The 24,029-nt window shown below is 37.7% G+C and overlaps 1 protein-coding gene across 5 annotated transcripts in view; it reads left to right on the forward strand.

Annotated features, from left to right (window-relative positions):
- LOC150080131 (uncharacterized) overlaps positions 1-24,029 on the forward strand; it is a 660,399-nt gene that overhangs the window by 521,465 nt on the left and 114,905 nt on the right. For all 5 annotated transcript variants that reach the window (XM_090382143.1, XM_090382148.1, XM_090382147.1 and 2 more), the window contains 2 exons: positions 3,006-3,129; positions 21,693-21,980. In XM_090382143.1, the coding sequence (XP_090238269.1) occupies positions 3,006-3,129; positions 21,693-21,980 (412 nt within the window). The remainder of the gene's footprint in view (positions 1-3,005; positions 3,130-21,692; positions 21,981-24,029) is intronic.

Below are 24,029 nucleotides of genomic sequence, written 5' to 3' on the forward strand. Positions count from 1 at the left end.
AGCAACTAAGGCCATATTGCTCCGGGGATATGCGGTGGTCATTCCCTGACCTTTCCACATCCTCCATATTTGGTGGCTCACGGGCTCGAACGAACCCCAGTCTAATCAAGAAGAATGTGCTACGCACTGCTGCTCTGCCCACCTGGCTACGGAGCCGCCAAACCTCATTTAGGCCTGTAGCACGTGCAATATCACATGGTCTTTAATTTTGCTCAAAGTGTTTCACAATTTCATATTTTTTTCTCTATCGACAGAGGTGGACTGGCCATAAGCCTTACCAGGAAAATCGTGGTGTGTTGGAGGCCAGTGTGATTTTGGCCATAAACACTAGTATGAGGCCACTACAGATTTTCCCGGGTAAGAATTTTTGATCCAGTCCGCCTCTGTTTATCGATATTGCGTCTCTTTTTCTCTCTGAATCTGTAGAGTCTTCACCAGGACGCTTCCTTTTCACACCTTTTAAGTATTTTACTCATTTTTAATATTATTAGATTTTTTTAATAGGTAATATCTTTATTTTATTCCTTTCACATGTACTTCATTTAAATTCAGTAGATAATATAAGTATAAATTACGGTAAAGAAGCTTAAAATGTTATTTAATTCAATACAAATTCAGTGGTAAAATTATATTAATTTCAGGTTATCTCATATTGCTTTATATCATTTTACAAACCAAAATGAGAGGAGATCACAAACTAAACCGTTTGCTTGTTTTGTTGCTTCCTCTCGAAGAAGAGAATCTGCTCATGCAATCTAGCTCTCAAGGGTTTATAATTATGCATGGATTTGTTAAGGAGCTATCTTGTTTAAGGAATAAAGCACAATTACAAAATGAGGAGGCACGCTTGATACACATAAACAAAGCTGTGAGTATGTAGCAACTGAATAAACAACACCGTAAAGGCAGAGACAACTCTGTTAACACCTCACTAGCTCACATTTTACTAAAGCACATTTCTGGGGGTTACTACCATAAAACAATAAAAACAATTTCCAGTTGCGTTCCTGCTAGTGGAATCTGTTATAAACTGGTAGTAAACTCGATCTAATTGCATTTACGATAATACCGATAGCTGGAATTTTACAATAGTATGGTGAAATGTGTTTCCCCTTCACTGATATAAAAACATAAATACATTTTCGTAATCTTCTCTTCATTCCTATTGTGTTGCTTTCAGTTCGGGTGATTCTGCGTTCAACTGCCATTTCTTGTAAACATAAAGGCGAATCATGCATAAGCGAATTCGGTTCATGTTATATAAGAAATCGTTACCCTATTTATAAATCGTGTATGATCGAATTAGTGTAGTGTAAACACGTGTTATATGAGGACTGACTGTACCATCCAGCTTTCCTTTGAACTTCCCCCAAACCCTCAGCCACAGAAAGTTTAATTATGCACAACATTGTAATAAAACATCTGTAGTCAACTTTTTAACACATTTATATCAACTTTTAACTGCCATAAGGACACCATCTTGGTAGGGTCTAGTGCCTTGATCACTTGGCCATCCTGGCTGCCAAGGTGGCCAAGAGGTTAAGGTGCCAGACCCTAAAGTGGCTTTACAGCAGTTAAAAATTGATATAAATTTGTTAAAAAGTTGTTAATTAACTTATTCTAGTAATTAACATTAATTATTCTTGTTAAAAGAAAGCTTCTTACAGTCCCTCCTTTTCCCATAATTTCAATTTATGTCCTGTAGCTCTGGGATAGAATTAGAGGACATGAATAACTGTGAGCATTTCACTTTCATTCATTTTACTCTTCCTTTTTACTATGCATCAGTCTTCATCTGATACATCCATAACATGATAAAAATTCTAAATTGCCTCCAGAGCATTAATTAGGCATAGGTTGAACTGTAAATTTCCTCCTCAGTTTCATCAACAGAGCCAAATTAGTCATTTATTATATACATATAATAAATGTATCATAACATATGGGACCCATTTCAGGAATGAATTTAGGACCTAAAAACAATAAAAAAAAGAAGTTCATATAAACAGGACTGATTTCACCTTGTTTCAAAGTTATTTTTGTGTTCCTGTAACTGTCTGCTTACGTTTACAGGAAATTCTCAAAATGACCACCTGGTGCCTGAATGCAAGTCTGCAAATGCTATCATAGACCTCTGCATCTACTCAAAAGTTCAGTGTCTATTGGATTTGCTGTTCTGGAAGATGTCTACCACCGTCTGAAACTCATTTTCTAAATGAACCAGTTTCTGAAGAGGAAAGTCTTGGCTGCATTACATATAGCAAGTCCATGCATTAGATGCATGGCTGCCATCTCGATTGGAATAAGCCTCCATTATCACAGCAAATGCACAAAATGTTAATAATGAGCTCCAAATGTAGTGCCCTTGTCAGGAGAACTAACTGAAATCACTCAAAGGATACTACAAGATCTTGATCGTATAAATATCAGAAAGGCCATCTGTGAGATGTTGAACATTGTTTGTAAACAGTTGAATGGAGCCAGCTATGCTAACAGAGTTTGTAGAAAGAATAGCTGGAATATAAAAATGGCTGTAACTCAGAAACAAAGCAAAATCAGACCTATGTTTACATGAACTTCTTTTATTGTTTTAGGACCTATATCCATCCCTGAATTGGTCCCACGTGTTATGATACTCCCTATATAATCAATGTTGATCCAACTATATGTAACACATGTGCAAGATGCAACTATAAGTGATTGTTAATGTATAACACAAGTCTAATATAATTGATGGAGATAAAATGTGAATACATAATAGATTTTCTTGTGCTTTATTTAATGATTAATGATTTAATGATTTTTAATGATTAAAAAACATCCATTATATCTGATTGACATTATAGCCATTTGGCTATAATGTCAATCAGATATAATGGATGTTTTTTAGATTTTCTTAGCTGTTATAGTAAGATTAATTTTGTGTAAAATCTGATAGTATATTGTACTAAACATAAAACATGTCCTTATAAGTATACCTAACTTGATGCTTTTTTTTTATATAGTGAAGAGAAGAAATTCTATGAATGCCCAATATGCAAGCAAGAATTTGATCAGATTGTTGCTTTGAAAGAGCATGTTCATATACATTGTGTAAATGGAGCCTACAGTTGTCCTCACTGCCACAAGGTAAAGAAATATAATAGTCACATTTAAGTAAAGTGAAGATAATTATATTCAGGATGAGCCAGATAAGTGAAGGGAAAGTTATAGAGGTAACAGATGAAATATTTACATGGAAATGAAATAATGTAATAGTAATCTTAATTGCATCAGTTAATGCAATTGGCACATTTGTTTTAACAATGATTTAAATTTTTATCATAAAACTAAAATTAATTTAACATCATTAATTAATTTACAATTAATTAACAAGATCTGGGACTGAAATATAGCAGAGAAATCTGCAGAGAATCATCAGATGATTTTCTGAGAAGTAGTAGTAGTAGTGGCATGTGATGCAAGAAAGCAGGTGTATGAGCTTATGCAGCATCAGCCAAAAAAAAAAAAAAAAAAAAATCACACCATTCCCTCCAAATGCCTGTCCAGTTCCTCCTTAAATTTATTCAACCTATCAACTTCCACAATGACAGATGGAAGTTTGTTCCAGCAATTAACCACCTGCTGGCTAAAGGCAAATTTCTGCACATCTATTCTACATCTGTCCTTTCTTAATTTGAATTTATGCCCCCTTAGGTTCGTAATCTGAACAAGTGGAAGGAACCCATCAGAATTCAGCGTGCTCGACCCATTCAAGGCCTTATACACCTCAATCAGATCACCGCGCAGATGCCTAGTCTAGAGCCACTGCAGTTTGCAGAACTTAAGCCTCTCTTGGTAAGAGGATCCCTTCATTCCAATCTTGTTGCCCTTCTCTGTACATGCTCAAGTAAATCTACATCCTTCCTAAAATGAGGCCTCCAGACCTGTATGCAGTACTCAAGGCTTGGCCTGACCATTGCATTATACAGGGGGACAATCACCTCCTTCTCCCTGCTAGCAAAATTCCTATATATCATTGACAAAACACCATGACCTGCCCTGGCAGCCTGTCTGCATTGCTCAGAAAACTTCATATCTGACTGCACAATTACTCCCAGGTCTTTTTCATTTTCTACCACCTTAAGTGTAGTACCACACAGTTGGTACGTTTCTCTGGGGTTACTTCTACCCATATGCAGTACTTTGCATTTGTCAAGATTTTTGCAAGTGAAAATTGCAAGCAAAATTCTTTTTAGAGCCACTAAAAAGAACATTCCTTGGTCATGCATTTTAGTCATTAGACATATACAGGGTGATTCACTACCAGTGCGACAAACTTGCAGGAGGTGTAAGGGGCACAAAGACGAATCGGAATCACATAGCATTGCAGGGTCCAAAATGCCTTCGTCATGTGGTAGAGGATGTTGAACGGGAGGTCGCGTGAACAGCGATCCCACTGGAAGTCAGCATTTGCGAACCATTTCTGTTGAAGAAACCAAGTAGCAAAAGTCCTCCGGAGTGGATAATCCGCAGGCTCCAATGATTGGACACGTTGCAGATGGTATGAACTCATTTGGTTTGTTGACAGTATCCTCCATACAGTGGATTGGGAAATACCCAGTCGTTGGCCTATCGCTCGAGTACTCATACTCGGATTGCCTTCTGCAAGACATAGGACATTCTCCTCATTGTCTGGCGTCCTCGTCATTCGCTCTCGAATCATGGTACCTCTCATGAAACAACCAGTCTCACGTAACTTTCTGTGCACACGTGCGAAAATCGTATGATGAGGAGCACACCTGTGCGGGAAACGTTCCTGGTACAAGCGCAGAGTGGCGCACCCGTTACAGTCCGCAGCTTCATACGCAAGGTGCATGTCGGCCAGTTCAATGTTTGAATACTCGTCTGTCCTACTGCCTCAGGAACCGGTTCGCAAATGCTGACTTCCAGCGAGAACGCTGTTCACGCGACCTCCCGTTCAATGTCCTCTACCGCATGACGAAGCCATTTCGGACCCTGCAATGCTATGTGATTCCGATTCGTCTTTGTGCCCCCTACACCTCCTTCAAGTTTGTCGCACTGGTAGTGAATCACACTGTATATCATAAACAGTCTTTAAATAATTTATCCTCACAATGGTATGAAGTACTTCAGTTGCATGGGACTATATGTTTTAGTTGAACTTTTAAATTTACTCAGCAATGAACATTTCGTTTTCACTATTGTTTATTGTCTGTAACAGTGCCAAAGCCTTCTGCTTCAGGCATCAAAATGGCCACCACCACCACCACCACAAGTTTTCAGAACCTTACATATCCATGGCCTTGGGTCAATTGCCTCTATGAGTACTATTGCACATGCTTACCGACAGAGGATCACCAGCTGTAACTCAAAAAACATTGTATAAAGTGATTTTTCTTGTTTTCACATTTTTTTTTTCTTTTATATTTTGTATATTGAAAGTGTCTGCAGTTCTGCCCAGACATGATAGGAGGGAGTATATGATGAGAGCCTTGTCAATCAATTCAGCCCTGGCGATTGTGCAAGGCTCAAGGGGTAGAATTTTTCTCAGCCTGGTCTGTGCTTGTTAACAGGAGAGACTGCTTCTACGGGGATGGGATACACTTAAATAGAAAGGGTACAAGAATATTTGCTGTTGCTATTGGGGCAGTGTTAGGTCGGTCAGAAAACTGCTAGCTTGGAGAGGGATACACGGACTAATAGATTAACAGTAGCCACTGGCAGGGGGGAAAGTGATTCTTGTACTGCTTCATTTGGAATGAGCAGCAGCCTGGAAAACAAGGTGTAGGGGATTTAAGAGACTGCTGGGAGTCATTGCGAAACAAGTAAATACATGGGCTGTGTTAGGGTAGCTAAGAATAGCAACAGGTGCATGTATACTTGCGTGTACACCAATGCTAGGAGTTTGGTAAATAAATTTGATGAAGTTGAAGTGTTGCAGTCTTCCATGTGCAACAGTATCAAAAGCTTTACTGAAATTCAAGTATATGATATATATACTTGGATTTCAATTAAGGTAAATGCAGGTAAATAATTACATAGTGATATTGGCTAAAATACAGTATAGTATACACTGGCAGTTAGTTCGATGAAAGCGAGGAAGACAACAATAATTGACAGGTGAATGCAGCTCCCTTTTCTGATTGTTTTGTGTCATCGAGGTGGGGGCTTAGCTTAGGTATCCTTAGGTTTATCCCTCCAGCCCACTGTTTTAAAGTCTGGAGGCTTCATTTAAGGAAGGATGTAGAGTTGCTAGAATGAGAAGGACAACAAGATTAGTGAGAATAGAGAAGGACAACAAGATTAGTGAGAGGAACAAAGGGGTGCACTTACGAAGAAAGGCTTAAGTTCTGCAAGTTGCAGCATCAGGAGACTAGGCACCTGTGAGGTGACCTGATCGAGGTGTATATGGCCTTGAATGGTTTGAGCAGGCTCAATGCTGATGGGATCCTTCCTCTTGCTCCGATTAAGAACCTGAGGAGGGTAGATTTAAATTGACGAAAGACAGTTGTAGAATACATGTGCAGAAGTTTGCCTTTAGCCAGAAGGTAGTTGATTGCTGGAACAGACTTCCATCTATTGTTGTGTAAGTTTGATCATCATCAGCCATTATCAATCTACTACAGGATGAAGGCCTCTTCAGCAACTTTCCAGTTCCTTCTGTTTTATGCATTGGCCATCCATTTACTATCCACAAACTCATGAATTATTTCATCTGTCCATCTCCGTCATTGTCTTCCAGGTTTTCTTCTAGCTCCTCTTGGGTACCATTCTGTTATTCTCTTAGTCCATCTGTCATCATGTTTTTGAGCTATGTGTCCTGCCCAAGACCATTTTAGTTCTTTGATAAGAATGTCCTTTACTTGAGTTTGCTGCCTAATCTATGTGTTTCTCATCTTATATAACATACTATGATTTTTAGCGTTTCTCACCAACCATTGAAGTAAAAACGAAAACCTAAATCTTAAAAAGCTTTATATTTAAATTTACAATAAATTTACAGTAGAACAAACACAATAAATGTGATTATACAAATAAAATGTTACTGATAATAAAATACTGAATTAAGATAGAATAAAACAAATGTAGTTTACAGTGAATGTACAAATAAAATGATAATAAAATACTGAATTAAGATAGAATAAAACAAATGTAGTTTACAGTGAATGTACAAATAAAATGATAATAAAATACTGAATTAAAATGCAATAAAATATACTAGATTAAAAGTGCTAAAATAACTGAAGCTTTCAAAGGCTTCTGCCTTCTTTCTCAACAGTGCACTTCTATTCTGCGGTGCCTCATTATATACCAGCAGGTTCACGCTGCATCTCACTTAAACGGTACTGTTCCCATACATGTTGGAACCGGAAGCGGCTCGGGAGCGTTCCAGGCGAAAACGTTCATCCCCTCCAAGGATTACTGCCTCAAAGAGGGGATGAATGCGTGTACCCCTGTCTCTATTTATATTATTCCCAATAGAACTAATTCGTAGGCTCTAGAGCCACTTGCGGTCCCAAAATCTATGCGCCCGATCAGTGATGACTGCTTCTTATATAACAGTCTGATTCCCAGTATAATTCGTGGAAGCTGATAGCTTAAATACATTTAAGGCTGAAATAGACAAACTTTTGGAGTAACCAGATGGGTGAAATGAGAAGGATGGGTTTTTTTTTTTTTTTTGCCTGAAGTTGTATAAGCTTGCTTTCTTGCTTTCAAAAGCTTCAGCTAATGCTAATGTTCATCAACATCATGCACGTGATTCTCTGTCTAACATTTGATTTTCCATTGTAACATTTTTTGTATATTAATGAATATTGTATATTTATAAATATTATGGTTTCGTATTTTGTAAATATTTTAAATATTTGTATAGTTTGTAAATATTTCAGTTCAATATATTATTCCTGTTCTTTCGGATACAACAATATTCCTCATGTATACCATTAAAACAATACTCCCCAGGGAGGATTCCAAGTTGAATGAATAATGAAATTGCCAGATTACTTGAGCAGAAAAAGACAGCATGGAAAAGTTACAGAGCAATAAAAAGTACTGAAGCCTATAACAACTACAAAATGATCTGTAATAGTGCCACAGAAAAGGTTAGACTGGCAGAGGCAGATTATGAGAAATCGCTGGCAAAGAGAGCAAAGAAAGGGGATAAGGAATTCTTCACGTATATAAATGCAAAGAAGAGGACAAACCAGATCGGACCCTTATGTAATTGACAAGGGATAGTATTAGATACCCCAGCTGAAGTTGCAGATGAACTCAACAGTTACTTTCCATCGATATTTACAGAAGAAAAACCCTTTACGTCAATGGAAAATTATGGGAGCGAAGATGAAAAAAATGTAATTAATGATGTTGAAATTTCACATGTTTATTTAATGAAAAAATTTTCCGAGACTACAGGCCAGTAAGGCTACTAGGGTTGATGGCATTTTCCCTATAATCTTAAGGGAGGCGGCAAGTTAGTGCATTGAACCATTGAGGCTAATTCTGTAAGCAACACTCGACTCAGGACAGATTCCGCTCAATTGGAAAAGTGCCAGTGTATCTCTAATACATAAGGGTAGTTCTAAGAGTGAAGTGGGAAATTATCTGGTTAGTCTAACTTCAGTAGTAGGGAAAATCGTGGAGACTATGATCAAGGGTGGAATTCAGAATCACTTAGATAGAAATGGAATTCTGAAGGATATTCAGCATGGTTTTGTAAAGGGAAAATCATGTTTAACTAATCTGGTTAGCTATTTTGACAGGATCACTCAAGAGCTGGACTTAGGAAATAATTTCGACATTGTTTATTTGGATTTCAGCAAAGCATTTGACTCAGTCCCACATATGCGGTTACTTTATAAGCTGGAAAAGGTTGAAACACAGGGAAAATCCTTAACTGGATAGCTTCAGGGTAGAAGGCAGAGGGTTGTGATAAATGATTATTCCTCAGATTGGTTTGATGTAAGAAGTGGGTTTTCCCAAGGATCAGTATTAGGACCACTGTTGTTTTGATTTTCATAAATGACATCGATGAAGGGATGGAGGGCATGATATCTAAATTGGTAGAGTAGTTAATGATTGCTGCCAAGCAGAGCTTCTTCAGAATGACTTACATAGACTTCAGGGATAGTTAGAAAAGTGGCAGTTATGCTTTAATCCAGCAAAATGCAAGGTCATACACCTGGGGAACAGTAACCCCAAAATACACGGTGGATTTGAACTAAAGTCAGCAGTCAAGGAAAGGGTCTTGGGAGTTACGATATGGTCAGACATGAAGTACTCTGAACATTGTAGACAGGTTGCAAGGAAGGCCCATAATATCCTATCAATGATTTATCGAACAATCGCTAGTAGAGGTAATGATGTCATAATCCCATTATACAGGGTGTCTCAAAAATACACAGCATGACTTCAGAAATGAGTTCCTCATATGTAGACAATAAATATATTTTATATCAACATCGTTCCGGAAATGCTTGGTTCCCGAGTTATTAACCATAATGTCTTATCTCCCCCAGTTGATTTCCTTCATCACAAGGTACTGACAGAATCTGGCGGTTTTCCATTCCGACCTTGTACTCAAATCAGGAGCAAGCGGATATGCACTTTATGTAAGGTTTGGCGGACGGCAATTCTCTGGAGGCTCATCATTTGTACCACGAAAGGTTCCCAGAACAAAGATGTCCAGACAGGAAAACGTTTGAAGGTATCCATCGCCGCCTTTGTGAACATGGGACCTTTACACTTCGTGCTGCCAACAGAGAATGACCAAGATCTACGACCTCCTGAAGTAGAGGAGGAGATTTTGGATGTTGTGCATGCCACTCCTGGAATCAGCACACGCAGAATAGCAATGCAACTGGCTGTTCAACATTCAACTATTTGGAGAGTGTTGTGAGAACACCAACTGCCTGCGCGAGTAATGTTCTGCCAGTGGTTCTTGCAGCAGTGTGGTACAACTCCTCACTTTCTTGCCTTAGTGATATTTGCAGATGAAGCACAGTTCACACGAGACGGAATCCAAAACTTTCAAAATCAGCATGTAATTCTTCCATCACATCACGAACAGAGGTTCAGCCTCAACATCTGGGCGGGTGTTTTTGGCGATAAGTTATTTGGGCCCCATGTACTTCCAAACAAACTCACAGGGCAGGCATACAGAAACTTTCTGGAAAACAACGTGCCTGATTTCTTGGACGACACACCACTGATCATGCGTCAGCAAGTACACTTCATGCACAATGGTGCTCCCATGCATTTCAGCCACGTAGCCCGCAATTACCTGAATCGAAGGTTTCTTGGTCGGTGGATAAGTAGAGGTGGACCAACTGCCTGGCCTCCACACTCAACTGATTTAAACCAACTAGATTTCTTCTTGTGGGCCCATTTAAAGTCATTGGTGTATTCGACTCCAGTAGCTGATGTGGAAACTCTCCGCAATCAAATTGTGGCAAGTTGTGAGACAATACGAAACATGCCAGGAATTTGGCATCATCTTTGCGAGTCCGTGAGATGTCGATGTGAGGCCTGTATTCAGGCAGGAGGTAGACATTTTGAACAATTACTATAAGGTGATGTGAACAGTTAAGTGTCATAGACAGACCTTCAAAACTCGGAAACCAAGCATTTCCGGAACTATGTTGATATAAAATATTTTTATTGTCTACATATGAGGAACTCATTCCTGAAGTTATGCTGTGTATTTTTGAGACACCCTGTATAAGCTAATGTAAGACCACACTTGGAATACTATGTTCAGGAGGGCGGAGATGCATGCAACTGTTTCTTGGCATAACAAACATAACCGAAAGAATTGTAATGAATTGTTTTTGAAAAACAAAGATCATGCTTCCTTTCTTTGATATGTATTGTATCTATAAACAGAAAATCAAGAAAATTCATCAATTGGAAGCCACAAAAGAAACAGGCCCCGAGTGCCAAGCGATATTGTGTGCGATACATAGCGTTCTTTCTCAGTGGATTAGTTATATTTATTTTCCAGTGTCACTATTCTTTTTGTTTTTCATAAGTGATTCTTTACTTAAAAGCTTTGAAGTAGAATCCAGAAAGGAAATACACCTTTCTTTCCATGTGTATATATATATAATCCGTACTAACATAACTAAACCTCTAAACCGCTTGGTCACTGGTGGCACCGCTCCTGCCTCCACGTGGCTGGGCTGGTAACCTGGGAGAAGGAAAAACACTCTCCCGGGGCAAAAAGGAGCAAAGATGGACATAAATAGACATGCCACTTATGGATCTCATGATCCAGATCTCTCAAACAGAGAAGACTTAAATGCAGGTAATGCAAAATGGCAGAAAAAAGAAGGAACAGAAACCCCTGCTCCTCTTTTTTTGATACTGCATTCTTTGACTGACAATCCTTTGAGTAAGCTCTCCCCATTCTTAATACAGAAATGTCTTGAGACTGTGGTGGGCCCACCAAAAATGGTTCGAAGATTAAAATCCAGAGACCTTCTAGTGGAGATGAACGAGAATAAACACTCGGAAAAACTATTAAAAATATCGACTTTTGGTGGAATTCCCACAAAGGTTATTCCGCATGCCACCTTAAACTCCTCTAAAGGGGTAATAGCCGAGTGGGATCTCCTTAATGTATCTGAGGAGGAAATCGTTCAGGAATTAGGCGATCAAAATGTAATAAATGCCAAAAGGATAGTCATTAAGAAAGATGGGGTTCTTACTCTTACCCGAACGGTCATTCTTACATTTAAAACACCAATTTTACCAACAACTGTTAAAGCTGGATATTTAAGGTGCAAAATTTGACCTTATATTCCAAACCCAGTCCGGTGTTTTAAATGACAAAAATTTGGACACCCACAAGCAGTCTGCAGGGGTGTAACCACCTGTGCCTCCTGTGGTTCAAAAGAGCATGTTCACACAGACTGCCCCACTGAAATACAAAGCTGCCCAAACTGTAAGGGGAATCATTCAGCACTTTCAAAGGAGTGCATCCAGTGGCAGACTGAAAAGAATATACAAAAGTACAAAGTAGAACACAAGGTGCCATACCAAGAAGCAAAAAGACATTGTTTAATTTCAAATAAATTTCCATCTTATTCTTCAGTTGTAAAAAAGCAACGATCCATAACAGTACAAACAGATTGTTCAGTTCCGCCAAGCATCTTAATTTCTAATTGGGCCAGGTCAGTCTACACTAAAAGAACAGCCTACCCAACAGCAATCAACTCATTCGGTAAACACACCATTGACAATACCGCCAGATAAAAATTCTGTACAACAGCCAGTTAATCAAACAAGCTCTGAAAGAAATAATCAAAAAACCAGTACTGATACCGTGGACATAGATAGAAATTCACACCAAGATGATCCACTTCTTGAACTTCATGCAGAAGAGGACGTGGACATCATTAGACCAAATTTCCCAAAAAGGGAAAAAAGAGACTAGACAGGCGCAAGTAAGCAACCAATACACCCGATAATCCTCAATAATGCATAGAATCATTCAATGGAATTGTCGCGGACTTCGAGCTAACTTAGACGATGTTTATGACTTAATTACCGAATATAAGCCTGCTGTTCTTTGTCTATAGGAAACAAACCTGACCCCTAAAATAACTATGAGCATAAAACATCATATAATGCTTAGAAAGGATAGGAATGACTCTAATACAGCACATGGAGGTGTAGCATTGCTAGTAAGCTCCAGAACTCCTTTCAGACCAGTCCCACTGCAAACAACTTTAGAAGCAATTGCTGCTAGAGTTATGGTTAAGATAGCAGTAACAGTTGTTTCCATATACCTTTCGCCAAACTATTCACACTCTCTAGCAGATTTGAATGATTTAGTTACCCAGCTGCCACCACCTTTCTGTATCTTGCGTTACTGGAATGGGCATCACCCCCTATGGGGTTCCTCGCACCTTGATGAGAGAGGTCAGTTAATTGAAAAATTTCTTGAAAGGCACAACTTAACATTATTAAACAATGGGACTCGCACGTACGTGCATCTTTCCTCAAGGTCAACTTCTGCAATTGATCTTTCAGTATGCTCGCCAAACCTCCTTCCTCTTATTGATTGGACGGTCACTGATAACCTGCGAAATAGTGACGACTTTCCAGTAATATGCACACTATTGGCTAACTCTCCTCCTCAAACTGAGATAAAAAACTGTTTGGAAATTCGACAAAGCTAACTGGAAGAAATATCAAGAGCTGGCACATCTAGATATTCAGACTATTGAGACCCTCACCATTGACTCTGCCGTAACTTACATAACTCAGCAAATGATAGCAGCTGCAGAATCCAGTATACCCAGATCATCCATGAAAACTCACTCCCACCCAGAAATATGGTGGAATGAAGCCTGTAGCAATGCGAAAAAAGAGAAGAATAGATACTGGAACTTATTTCGTAAATACCCAACCACAGCTAATCTCATACAGTTCAAGAAAGCTAGAGCTAAATCTCGTCACATACAACGAATAAGCAAAAAAGAGACATGGTCTAAATATGCCTCTTCTATAAACAGGACCACAAATATCAGAACTGTTTGGACTAAAGTTCGAAGAATTAATGGAAAATATCCACCTATAACCACTCCGATAATATATCTAAAAGGCAAAGAAATCTGCAATCCTCTCGATATTTCTAATACATTAGGTGAAACCTTTGAAAAAATCTCCGCTGTAACTGCATTTGAGCCAAGTTTCCAGGCACATAAAGTACAAGCAGAAAAATATAATCTCAATTTCAATATTTCACGACAGCATCCATATAATGTACCCCTTACCATGGCAGAGTTGTGTTGCGCATTTGCAAGATCCAAAAATAGTGCTGCTGGCCTTGATGGAGTGTACTATGCCATGATATATCACTTGAGTGAAGAATCCCTTTCTGCTCTGCTAAAACTGTATAATAGAATCTTTGGCGAAGACTACTACCCTACCAGTTGGCGTCATTCTATTGTATTAGCTTTGCCAAAACCAGGAAAGGACCATTCAGATCCAGAAAATTACCAACAGATAGCATTAACTAGTTGTATAGGAAAAGCATTAGAAAAAATAAATAATGCCAGATTGACATGGTTCCTAGAGACTGAATGCATTCTAAGTCAAAATCAATATGAATTTCGAAGAACTAGATCAACACTTGACCTTATGGTCAAAGCTGAAGGAAACATCCGAAATGCATTTCTCAGGAACGAACACCTAGTGATGATATGTCTTGACATTGAAAAAGCTTTTGATACAACCTGTCGGTATAGAATTCTTCACGATATCTATGAATCCGGTATTCGTGGTCATCTTCCAAAATTTATCCAGAACTTTTTGAGCAATAGGACCTTTCAAGTATGATTTCACTCTGCTCTCTCGCAATCATTTGTGCAAGAAGAGGGGGGTCCCTCAGGGTTCTGTGCTTAGTGCCACGCTCTTCTCTCTCAGGATTAATTCCATTACCAAATGTATTCCAGACACAGTTGAAACTTATCTGAATGCCGACGATCTGGCAACGACACTCAAGCCACTCACAAAGCATGCGTTTCATTGAAAGGCAGCTTCAAGGTACAATTAACAAGCTTGTTCAGTGGGCCAAAAATAACGGATACAGACTTTCAAAACAAAAAACAACAGCAATTCATTTTTGCCGTAAACAGAATTTACATCCAGATCCCGATTTACATCTTGATTCTCATCCGATTTCTTTTCAACAGAGTATTAGCTTTCTTGGACTAATTCTGGATAAAAAACTTAGTTTCTTAGAGCATATTAAGCATATTCGTACAACCTGTCTAAAGAAGCTGAATCTCCTCGGGGCAATTTCCGCTATGTCATGGGGTGCAGATCGGTACATGCTGCTGCACTTATACCGGTCGCTCATAAGATCGAAACTAGACTATGGGTCACCTGCATATGCCTCAGCTAGAGAAAGTGTATTAAAATGGCTCGACCCAGTACATCACAATGCTCTCCGAATTGCACTGGGAGCTTTTCATACATCGCCAGTTCAGAGTCTCTCTCTATACGGAAACACACGAACCACCCCTATTTCTTCGTCGGCAAGCTCTGTTATTAAGTTATGCAGCAAAAAATCAGAAGTTTCCCACATCATCCTATAAAGCAGTATTTATTCACTCCAAAATGGCATAATTTGTACCAAAATAAACCTTTGTAGAATAAACCATGTGGCATTAGATTACAAAGCATAACTACGTGATGGGAACTAAATATGAATGACATAATTCTAGATATTAGCACGGTTATGCCATCATGACAAATACCCTTGGCCAATGTTGACCAACATTTCCAACAATGGGAAAAGAATGCACTTCCAAATTTCAGTATTCAGCAGATCCATGCAACTCACTCTTTTCAGTTCTCTAGTTTTACCCAAATTTACACTGATGGTTCCAAGACAGATAGTAAAGTTGGAGCAGCTGCAGTTCTACCAAACATTACAGTATCCCAGCAGCTCCCTTTGGAGTACAGTATTTACACCGCAGAACTGTATGCTATCCTGATGGCTCTAGACAATGTAAAACAGTCATTATATCCTCAAACTATTATCTACACCGATTCTTTAAGTGCTGTATCTGCTCTTCAGTGTAAATTTCCTTCCAGTCATCCGTTTCTACAACAAATTCAAACCAAGTTAGTGCAGCTTCTTGCAAACAGACAAAAATTAATTTTCTGTTGGATACCTGGGCACTCTGGAATCAGAGGAAACGAACAAGCGGATCTTGCAGCCAAGAACGCCAGTTACATAAAATCATACATGCAGATACCTTACACAGATTTAAAACGCATCATACATAGCAATGTTAGAAAAAAATGGCTATCCATTTGGCAGGGAGAAAAAAGCAATAAGTTTTTTCAGATTAAAAACAATCACAAGAGGTGGCTATCAAGCCTAAGAGGCGATAGAAAGGAAGAAGTTGTACTTGCTAGAATTTGAATAGGACATACTCACCTAACTCATAGTTATTTACTCACTCAGGATGACCCTCCACTATGCAGCAACTGTCAAACTCAACTCACAGTAAACCACTTGATCATTGAATGTCCATTATATCTAAGAGAACGAAAAACAGCGTTCTCCTCACATCTGTATTCTTCAAATAAACTTACCTTACAACAGATTCTCGGAAGCCGACAAGATATTAATGATGTTTTTACCTTCCTCAAAATGATAAACAAATATCACCTGATCTGAATCCTTTTATTTAATATAACAATCATGTACCAAATAAGACTGAAATAGGTGCATTATGGCCTTAGTAGCCCTTGCACCAATAAATCCAACAAACAACAACAACAACAGAAAAAACTGGTGTAAAATCAATAACACTGCAATGCACATTTAATAAAAGAAAAATTTGCTTTATTGCAATTGTTTTTATGGAACAATTGCAGCACGTTTTCTATATGTAATTTTTATTTCTAACAAAATTTCCAGAAAATATTATCTTTGTAAAAGCGAACATTGGTAAAACCAGGATTTTTTTGTCAATCATTCACAAAAAAGGTGCGTAATGCTATTTTTGGTTTTAATTAAGAGGTGCTTGAATATCTGTGTATATATATATTACAGAAACATTAAATTTAATGTGTAAATAATAACAAACTATTTTATGAATGATTATCTTGTTATTATGAATTACAATGAAAGATATAAATAGATATAAAATATTATATTTATTTATATCTTTATTATTTTCTTTTATATCTTTAGAATTATAGATGTAAAAGTTAATATTTTTAAAAACATTGAATAAATATTTAAGTAAATTGCACAAAGTATATCATGGTATTACTTTTCTGAAAATGCACCACAATACCAGATTTCGGTTTCAAGACGGTGCAATACACCTGCTGATGCTATCCTGGCTACCCCACTGAATTGTAGTAATCCTTTATTGCACGGAAAGTAAACCATTACAGTGTGGGTGGTGGAGAATATTTTCTGCTTAAAGTGGGTGGAAAGTACTTGTAAAATCCATCTGGAAATAATGTCGAGTATTCAGAAAAGTCCCTTGTGGTAAAATCAAACTTTGCATTACCAAAATCGGGGCCGAGTCTAGGGGTGCACAAGTGAGGCATGCAATTTTGGGATAATGCAGTCTACTTAATGCAACCAAAACATTGTTTTTATTTTTTCTGTTGTGTTGACTGAAGATGCAATGCACAGAATATTTAAGGAAAATTCATTTTATGATCATAAGATTTTTTAAATTACAAAAATGGACACAAGTGTAAAACCCGCGAGGATTCCCTAAAAACTAGGACATGTCCTCAGAAACAAGGACATCTGGTAACCCTATTTAAGTAAATTTGCAGTTTTCACTAGCTCTTGTTAAGATATTTGCTGTATTAAACTTTGCAACCATTTTTAAAATTTTATATTTCTCAATTGGACCTCTGTTTAATGAACTCCTTTATAGCTAATTTATGTGTATTGCGAATTTTTTTGAATTCCCCGTGGTAATTACATTTTAAATAGTTTCCGTTGAGTGAAGAAAATTTTCATATAAGAACGGATTAGGAGAGACTTAAGGGTGTGCACTGTTCACAGTTCTGGCCTTCAGGCAGTTAGTGCTGTTGCTAACTACTAATTCAGTGGTTCTCAATGAGAGCCATGCCGTATATCTGAGGGGCCACAGGTAAAAGCCGTAAATTTGGGGCAAATGAAACTGTTAAGTGGCTTTCAAAAAGTTTACTTCTAAAATATATATATATATTTTTTTTCCCCCCTTGCCTTTTTCCAATTATATATATATGAAGTCAGCATTTTTTTGCTATTTTGGCATGAAATTTTTACGACTGGATGCCCTTTCCTGACACCAACCCTAGCCCTTTATCTGGGCTGGGCTGGGGATGTGCAGTGGTCATTTCCTGACCTTCTGCATCCTCCGTATTTGGTGGTCATGGGCTCGAACCCCGATCTAATCAGGAAGCATGTGCTACGCACTGCTGCTAAATTTATTACTAAATAATAATTATTAGTAGTAGTAAAATTATTACTAATATAAAAAAGAAATAGTAATAATAATAGAGGCATGTGATGCAAGAAAGCAAGTGTATGAGCTTTCTTGCTCTTTCTTATATAGCATCAGCCAAAAAAAAAAATTTTTTTTTTTCATACAACCATTCCCTCTAAATGTTTGTCCAGTTCCTTCAATTTATTTAAGCTATCAACTTCCACAACAACAGATGGAAGTTTGTTCCAGCAATTAACCACACGCTGGCTAAAGGCAAATTTCTGCACATCTATTCTACAACTGTCTTTCCTCAATTTGAATTTATGCCCCCTTAGGTTCATAACCTGAGCAAGTGGAAGAATTCCACCAGAATTCAGTGTGCTCAACCCATTCAAGCCTTATTCACCTCAATCAGATCATCTCGCAGGTGCCTAGCCTCCAGCCGCTAGAATTTGCAGAACTTAAACCTCTCTTGGTAAGGGGATCCCTTCATTCCCCTCACCAATCTTGTTGCCCTTCTCTGTACACGCTCAAGCAAATCCACGTCCTTCCTAAAATGAGGCCTCCAGACCTGTATGCAGTACTCAAGACATGGCTTGACCATTGCCTTATACGAAGGGATAATCACCTCCTTTTCCTTGGTAGCAAAATTCATGTATACCATTCACAAAACCCCATGACCTGCTCTTGCAGCCTGTCTGCATTGCTCAGAAAACTTCATATATGACTGCACAATTACTCCCAGGTCTTTTTCATTTTCTACCATCCTAAGTGTAGTACCACACAGTTGGTACATTCCTCTGGGGTTACTTCTACCTATATGCAGTACTTTGCATATGGCAATGTTAAACTTCATTTGCCACTTCTCAGCCCATCTGCCCATATTTTCTAGATCCCGTTCCAGTAGCATACTGCCATTACTGTCATTAAGAACCCTGCCAACCTTTGTATCATTTGCAAACTTCGACACTAAGCTTGATATATCTTTATCAATATCATTGATAAATATACAAAACAACAGTGGACCCACACCGAACCCTGTGAATCTCCACTAATAACAAAATTAATGAGATTCTTGCAGATCTCACTAAAGGACAATAATATTGTAATATTTTTTGTTAGGAGCATAATTGAATATTGTGAATAAACAAAAAGTAAAAATTCTGTTATAAATAAACAAAAGAGTAAAAATTCTGTTATAAATAAAGATTGTAGTTAATAGACCCCTTTTTTATTATTAATATTTCTTATATTATAAACAAATAATACATGTTATAAATAAAAAGTGCAGTTGATAGAATTCCTGTTTATTATAAATATTACATTTATTATAATTAAACAATATTAGAGATGGGCCATAGAGGAGAATGAAACTCAGAAGTGGGCCAAGAGCAAAAAACGGTTGAGAACCACTGCATTAATTAACCCTTAAGAGAGCTAAAATGATTATTATTCTACAACTTGGTGGTAGTCATCAAATTTATCTGGCCAGCTGCCCACATACCGAGAAGTCACGCTCGTGAACAGTGAGCAGATCAAGGGGTATTTCCAAATTGTCTAACAGGGAATTAGCAGCAAATGATTTTCTTTTACCCTGACAAATAATCATCTGTTTTTCTGTGAAAGTGCATCATCCACACTTTCCGTAAATTTTCCCTATCTTTGTTTACCTGGTCACAGCACCAGAATATCTGAACGACTCCGACATTTTGGACAGTTCAAAAAAGAAAAAATTCAAATTTAAGAACTAGTGACAATATCGATGACGGGAGAAGGAAAATGAGGACAACGAAAGTATTAAAACTTCTAAACACGAAATATTGGCAGCTTTTGAAACTTCGCAGAGGCCTGCAGTATGAAGAAAATACAAGGTATGCTTAAACAAATGTGGATATTGTTTAATGATTGATGTACACTAAAATCCAATGTATAACAAAAGGTAATCAAATATTTTTCAAAACAATTTTCAATATTATACGCATCATGTGCGTATGAAAAAAAGTTGTATCTTAATATGTTATGTATTAAAAAATTGTTTTTTAAAATTAGAAAATTTATTTCTTCCCACTTATTTCTGATTTATTTACTGTATTTCTGAATGTTGAATTATTTTTCATTGGGTAAAAGGTCATATTTCTTTACAACAAAATTTTGCAAGCAAGCAATCAATATCGTTATATAGAGGTCCAACTGTAGATTTATTAGGCTTTATTCCACTTTCGTAGGTGTCCTGTTCATCTAAGAAGTAACACTCATTTCGGTAAACTCATACCTTTTTTTTTTTACTCATCACCCTTTGGAAATACCATTTCCTAAGGGTTTGTACTGGTTCCCTACTAGTTTTTCGGCGACTTTTCATATGATGAAAAAGTTTGTTCAACATTAATAACTTTGTATTTGTGCATTTTCAACTCAGACACAATTATTTAACTGCCCATGCAATAGAGTGGTAACAAGATTATGCATGAATTAATATTAAATAAAAAAAATAATAAAAAAACTGTCGTGAACTGTAAAGTAAAAATGAAAAGAATTACTAATTTATTTTCATCTTCCACAGTTAAGAAATCAAAAACAAGTGAGAATGTGAGTGAAGACTACTACAAAGATACAAAGACTGTTTTGGTCATAATGGTATTCATGTCCAACAGCAAAGGATGATTGACATAAATGCCTGATCAAGGTTGCTGGACTGTTGATCAAAATTTAAAAAAAAAAAAAAAAATACATGTGCAAAGTATAATTGGCTAAATTATCAAAATAAGAAACTTGACTGTGGCATTATGTAAACAAATTGGAAGTATTGGAGTGGAAAATAAGATGGGTATGAAGATTTCTAAAGATTAGGCAATGAGATTACCGATTTTGGTGAAATCCGATAGCAACGGCTACTGTCTTTAAGAGAAAAAAATTTTCACGCCCCCTCGTGGTGAAAACACACCGAAGTCTGGGAAAGGCAAGTGACGTGATTGATCACATCCATGGCATCCTCTGCACAAAGGATCATGGGAGACAGGTGGTACTGCTTATGGACAGAGGCTGCAATTTCTTTTAGAGCCGATTGTTAAAAATTTACCAGCACACCCCTGGTTATAACATATATAATACAATAGGTGATATTGGGTTCCAACACCCCACCCTCCTCACACAGTATCCATATTATACTGCCTTCTGAAAATGGCACTGAAGCAATGACAAATGTAGTCAGATGTTGAAATACAGGAACTTGTCTACAATTTTTTTTTTCCATAAGCAAGACAACATCTGTACTCCTTGGTGAAAAAGAATCATCATTCTTCTCTTTCTTGGTGATTCCCTTCTACATCTAACTCTCTCTCTCTCTCTCTCTCTCTCTCTCTCTCTCTGGGTAATTCAGAAACAAAACCTTCAGGCTTCCTTACACCGCATAGCTAATAATAATAATAAATAGAATGTTGTAATGCGGAGGATTACTTTGCACAATTAGGTCTGACCACAGGCAAGAAATAGGTTTCTGTATATGTAACTGTACAGAAATATACATATGTAAATATATGTAAATTAATTCTATTAGGCCCCAATTGTTTTAAACTCTCTTTGGTAAAGTAACCATCTCACTTGATTTTACTTAAACTGTTTTCTTTAGCCATTAATGATGGGGTTTATACTTATGCTGCATTTAAATTTTACATCATAAGACAGTGTATAATATATTCTATTAATTACTAAATTTCATTATAGATCTTTGAAGAGTATAATCAAATTCGTAAACACATCAGAGCATTTCACTCTGAGCGGCGTTATCCTTGTGACAAATGTGATAAAGTGTTTCCAAGGCCAGATAAGTTAAAACTTCATATGTTACGCCATTCAGACCACAGAGAATTCTTGTGTGCTAATTGTGGGAAGCAATTCAAACGTAAAGATAAGTTAAAGGAGCATATGAAACGTATGCATGCTCCTGAAAGAGAAGCCCGTATTAATGCAAGAGCATCAAAACCTCCTGGCTCAAAGAAGTTTGTACCAAAGGTATGTGAGTGTTTTATTTATAAATTTGTTTTCCTTAAATAAAAATAATTGTGGTCACAAATACATGCAGGACATTAACAAAATGTATCTTGCACATAATAATTAAAAATACAATAGAAGCCCTTTTAAATTACCTCTGTTTAGCCAACTTGTGGGTTAACTGACACTTACCTTTCTCTAAAACACTTTCTCTTTAAAACACTCACTTATACCCATGACACACTGCAATATACTGTGGGAACTGGTCCAGTACACTGCAACTAGTTGGCTAGTATAGTACACCATGCCTGGCTGTTGGGTTGTATGCTCCCTAAGAGGCCAATTTTGAATTTGCTTCAAACCACGTTTGCATCAGTAAAATTATTTCTTACTGTAAGTGCAGTATGTAACCACTTAAATATTACATAAATTAATGAAATACGGTGAGAAAGGGAAGAGAGTTGTTTCTATGAAAACAGAGTTGGATGCTCTGGAAAAATTTGATAAAGGTAAGCTCTAAAAAAAAAAAAAAAATTTTATTAAATTGGGTGTAAGTGAGACGAGCATGTAAAATATTGGAAAAATCATAAAAAACCTAGGATTTTTCACTCAAGTTTGTTTGATAAGGATTGTTAAGTTCTTGCTACACTTTAAATAAATCAAAATTAGAAATAGTAGACAATTTATTGTGGCTGTGGTTTATGCAAAAAAGATAACAACACATAATTCCAATCAGTAGAGCCATAAAAGAAGTATCAAAGGAAAGTTCATGGTCTTACAGCAAAAGATTAATGGTATAGAAAGTTTTATAGCAAGTCCTTGAGGTTGTCACAGACATTCTCTCAGATATGCCAGACAAGCTGTACTTGCTACCCAGGAGTCTAAAACGCTGATGGAACTGATATTCGGGTGACACTCAAGTCAAATGGACTCAATTTCGGCGAAGTCCGGACGGTCTGTGACAGCCAAATCCTCTGCTTGCACCTTCACGATGGTGGGACTGTTAGTAATCCTGGGTATAACCTCCATGCACGAGTACATGGTGGGTGACCACCCAGGTGTGAACCAACGTAAGCAAGGGTTGAGGTGTGGCACCCACACCACATGGAGGAAAGCCGCCCCTCTATGTTACCAGGCAGTACTAGGTGGTAGTTGACTCTCATCAACCGGTGAAATACCACCACTTTGCTTATTGGAGGCTTGAAGTGGTGGAACCCATGTTTAGTCTCTAGAGCTAAGTTCCGGTCAACCCTTCCCTATCTCTTCCATCATGCAGTATGATTGAAGACTTTTGAGGTTATGATGAACGTCGTGGCGAGATCCAATATTCCTTACATTTCGAGGGTACAGCTCTAAAACAGTTTTCGCAGGCCAGCCGCTAGTTAGTACACCGGACCGAACCTATTGGTAACTCTCTAGGAGGCTTCCGGATCAGCTAGTTTATAATCTTGCTACCTCTACTCTGCCAGATAGTGACTGGAGGGAGTCCGAGTAGTGTGTATGCGGAGAGCATTGTCGAGGCCACGTTATGTCAAGGATCTGGGTATATTCATACCACATGTACGCCATATCCAAAAATTTCATTACTTCATACAGCATGTCCCACCCACCTTTTTCTTACTATTGAATACACCATGAATTGTCAAACTAATAGAGCAAGCTTATCTGCGAAAAGATCTAAACCTCCCAAGGACTTCCTAATTCATTTCACAGATATACGTGGTCTCAATGATTTCCATTTCCACTTGCAGTCTGCCAAACCTCATGTACTTTTTCTGACAGAATCTCAGTTATCAGTTGATTCAACTACTGCTCATCTCAGATGCCCAAATTTTTCGCTGTATGATTCCTTTCGCCTCAAACATGGTACTTGTGCATATGTCCGTTCTGATATTCCCTGTCACAGACTTGGCAATTTGGAATCTCCTCTCTTTGATCTTCTCTGGCTTAAAATCTCTCTACCTCATTGTGTCAAATTCATCTGTTGTCTCTACCGTTCTCCCAACTCCACTAATCACTTGGAGCTCTTTGACTTCCTCTCTTTGCAACTTGACTTTCTCCAGTCCAACT

The sequence above is a fragment of the Mastigoproctus giganteus genome, chromosome 9 (genome assembly GCF_048544385.1).
Source record: "Mastigoproctus giganteus isolate SK-2022 chromosome 9, ASM4854438v1, whole genome shotgun sequence".
Taxonomy (NCBI): Eukaryota; Metazoa; Arthropoda; class Arachnida; order Uropygi; family Thelyphonidae; genus Mastigoproctus; species Mastigoproctus giganteus.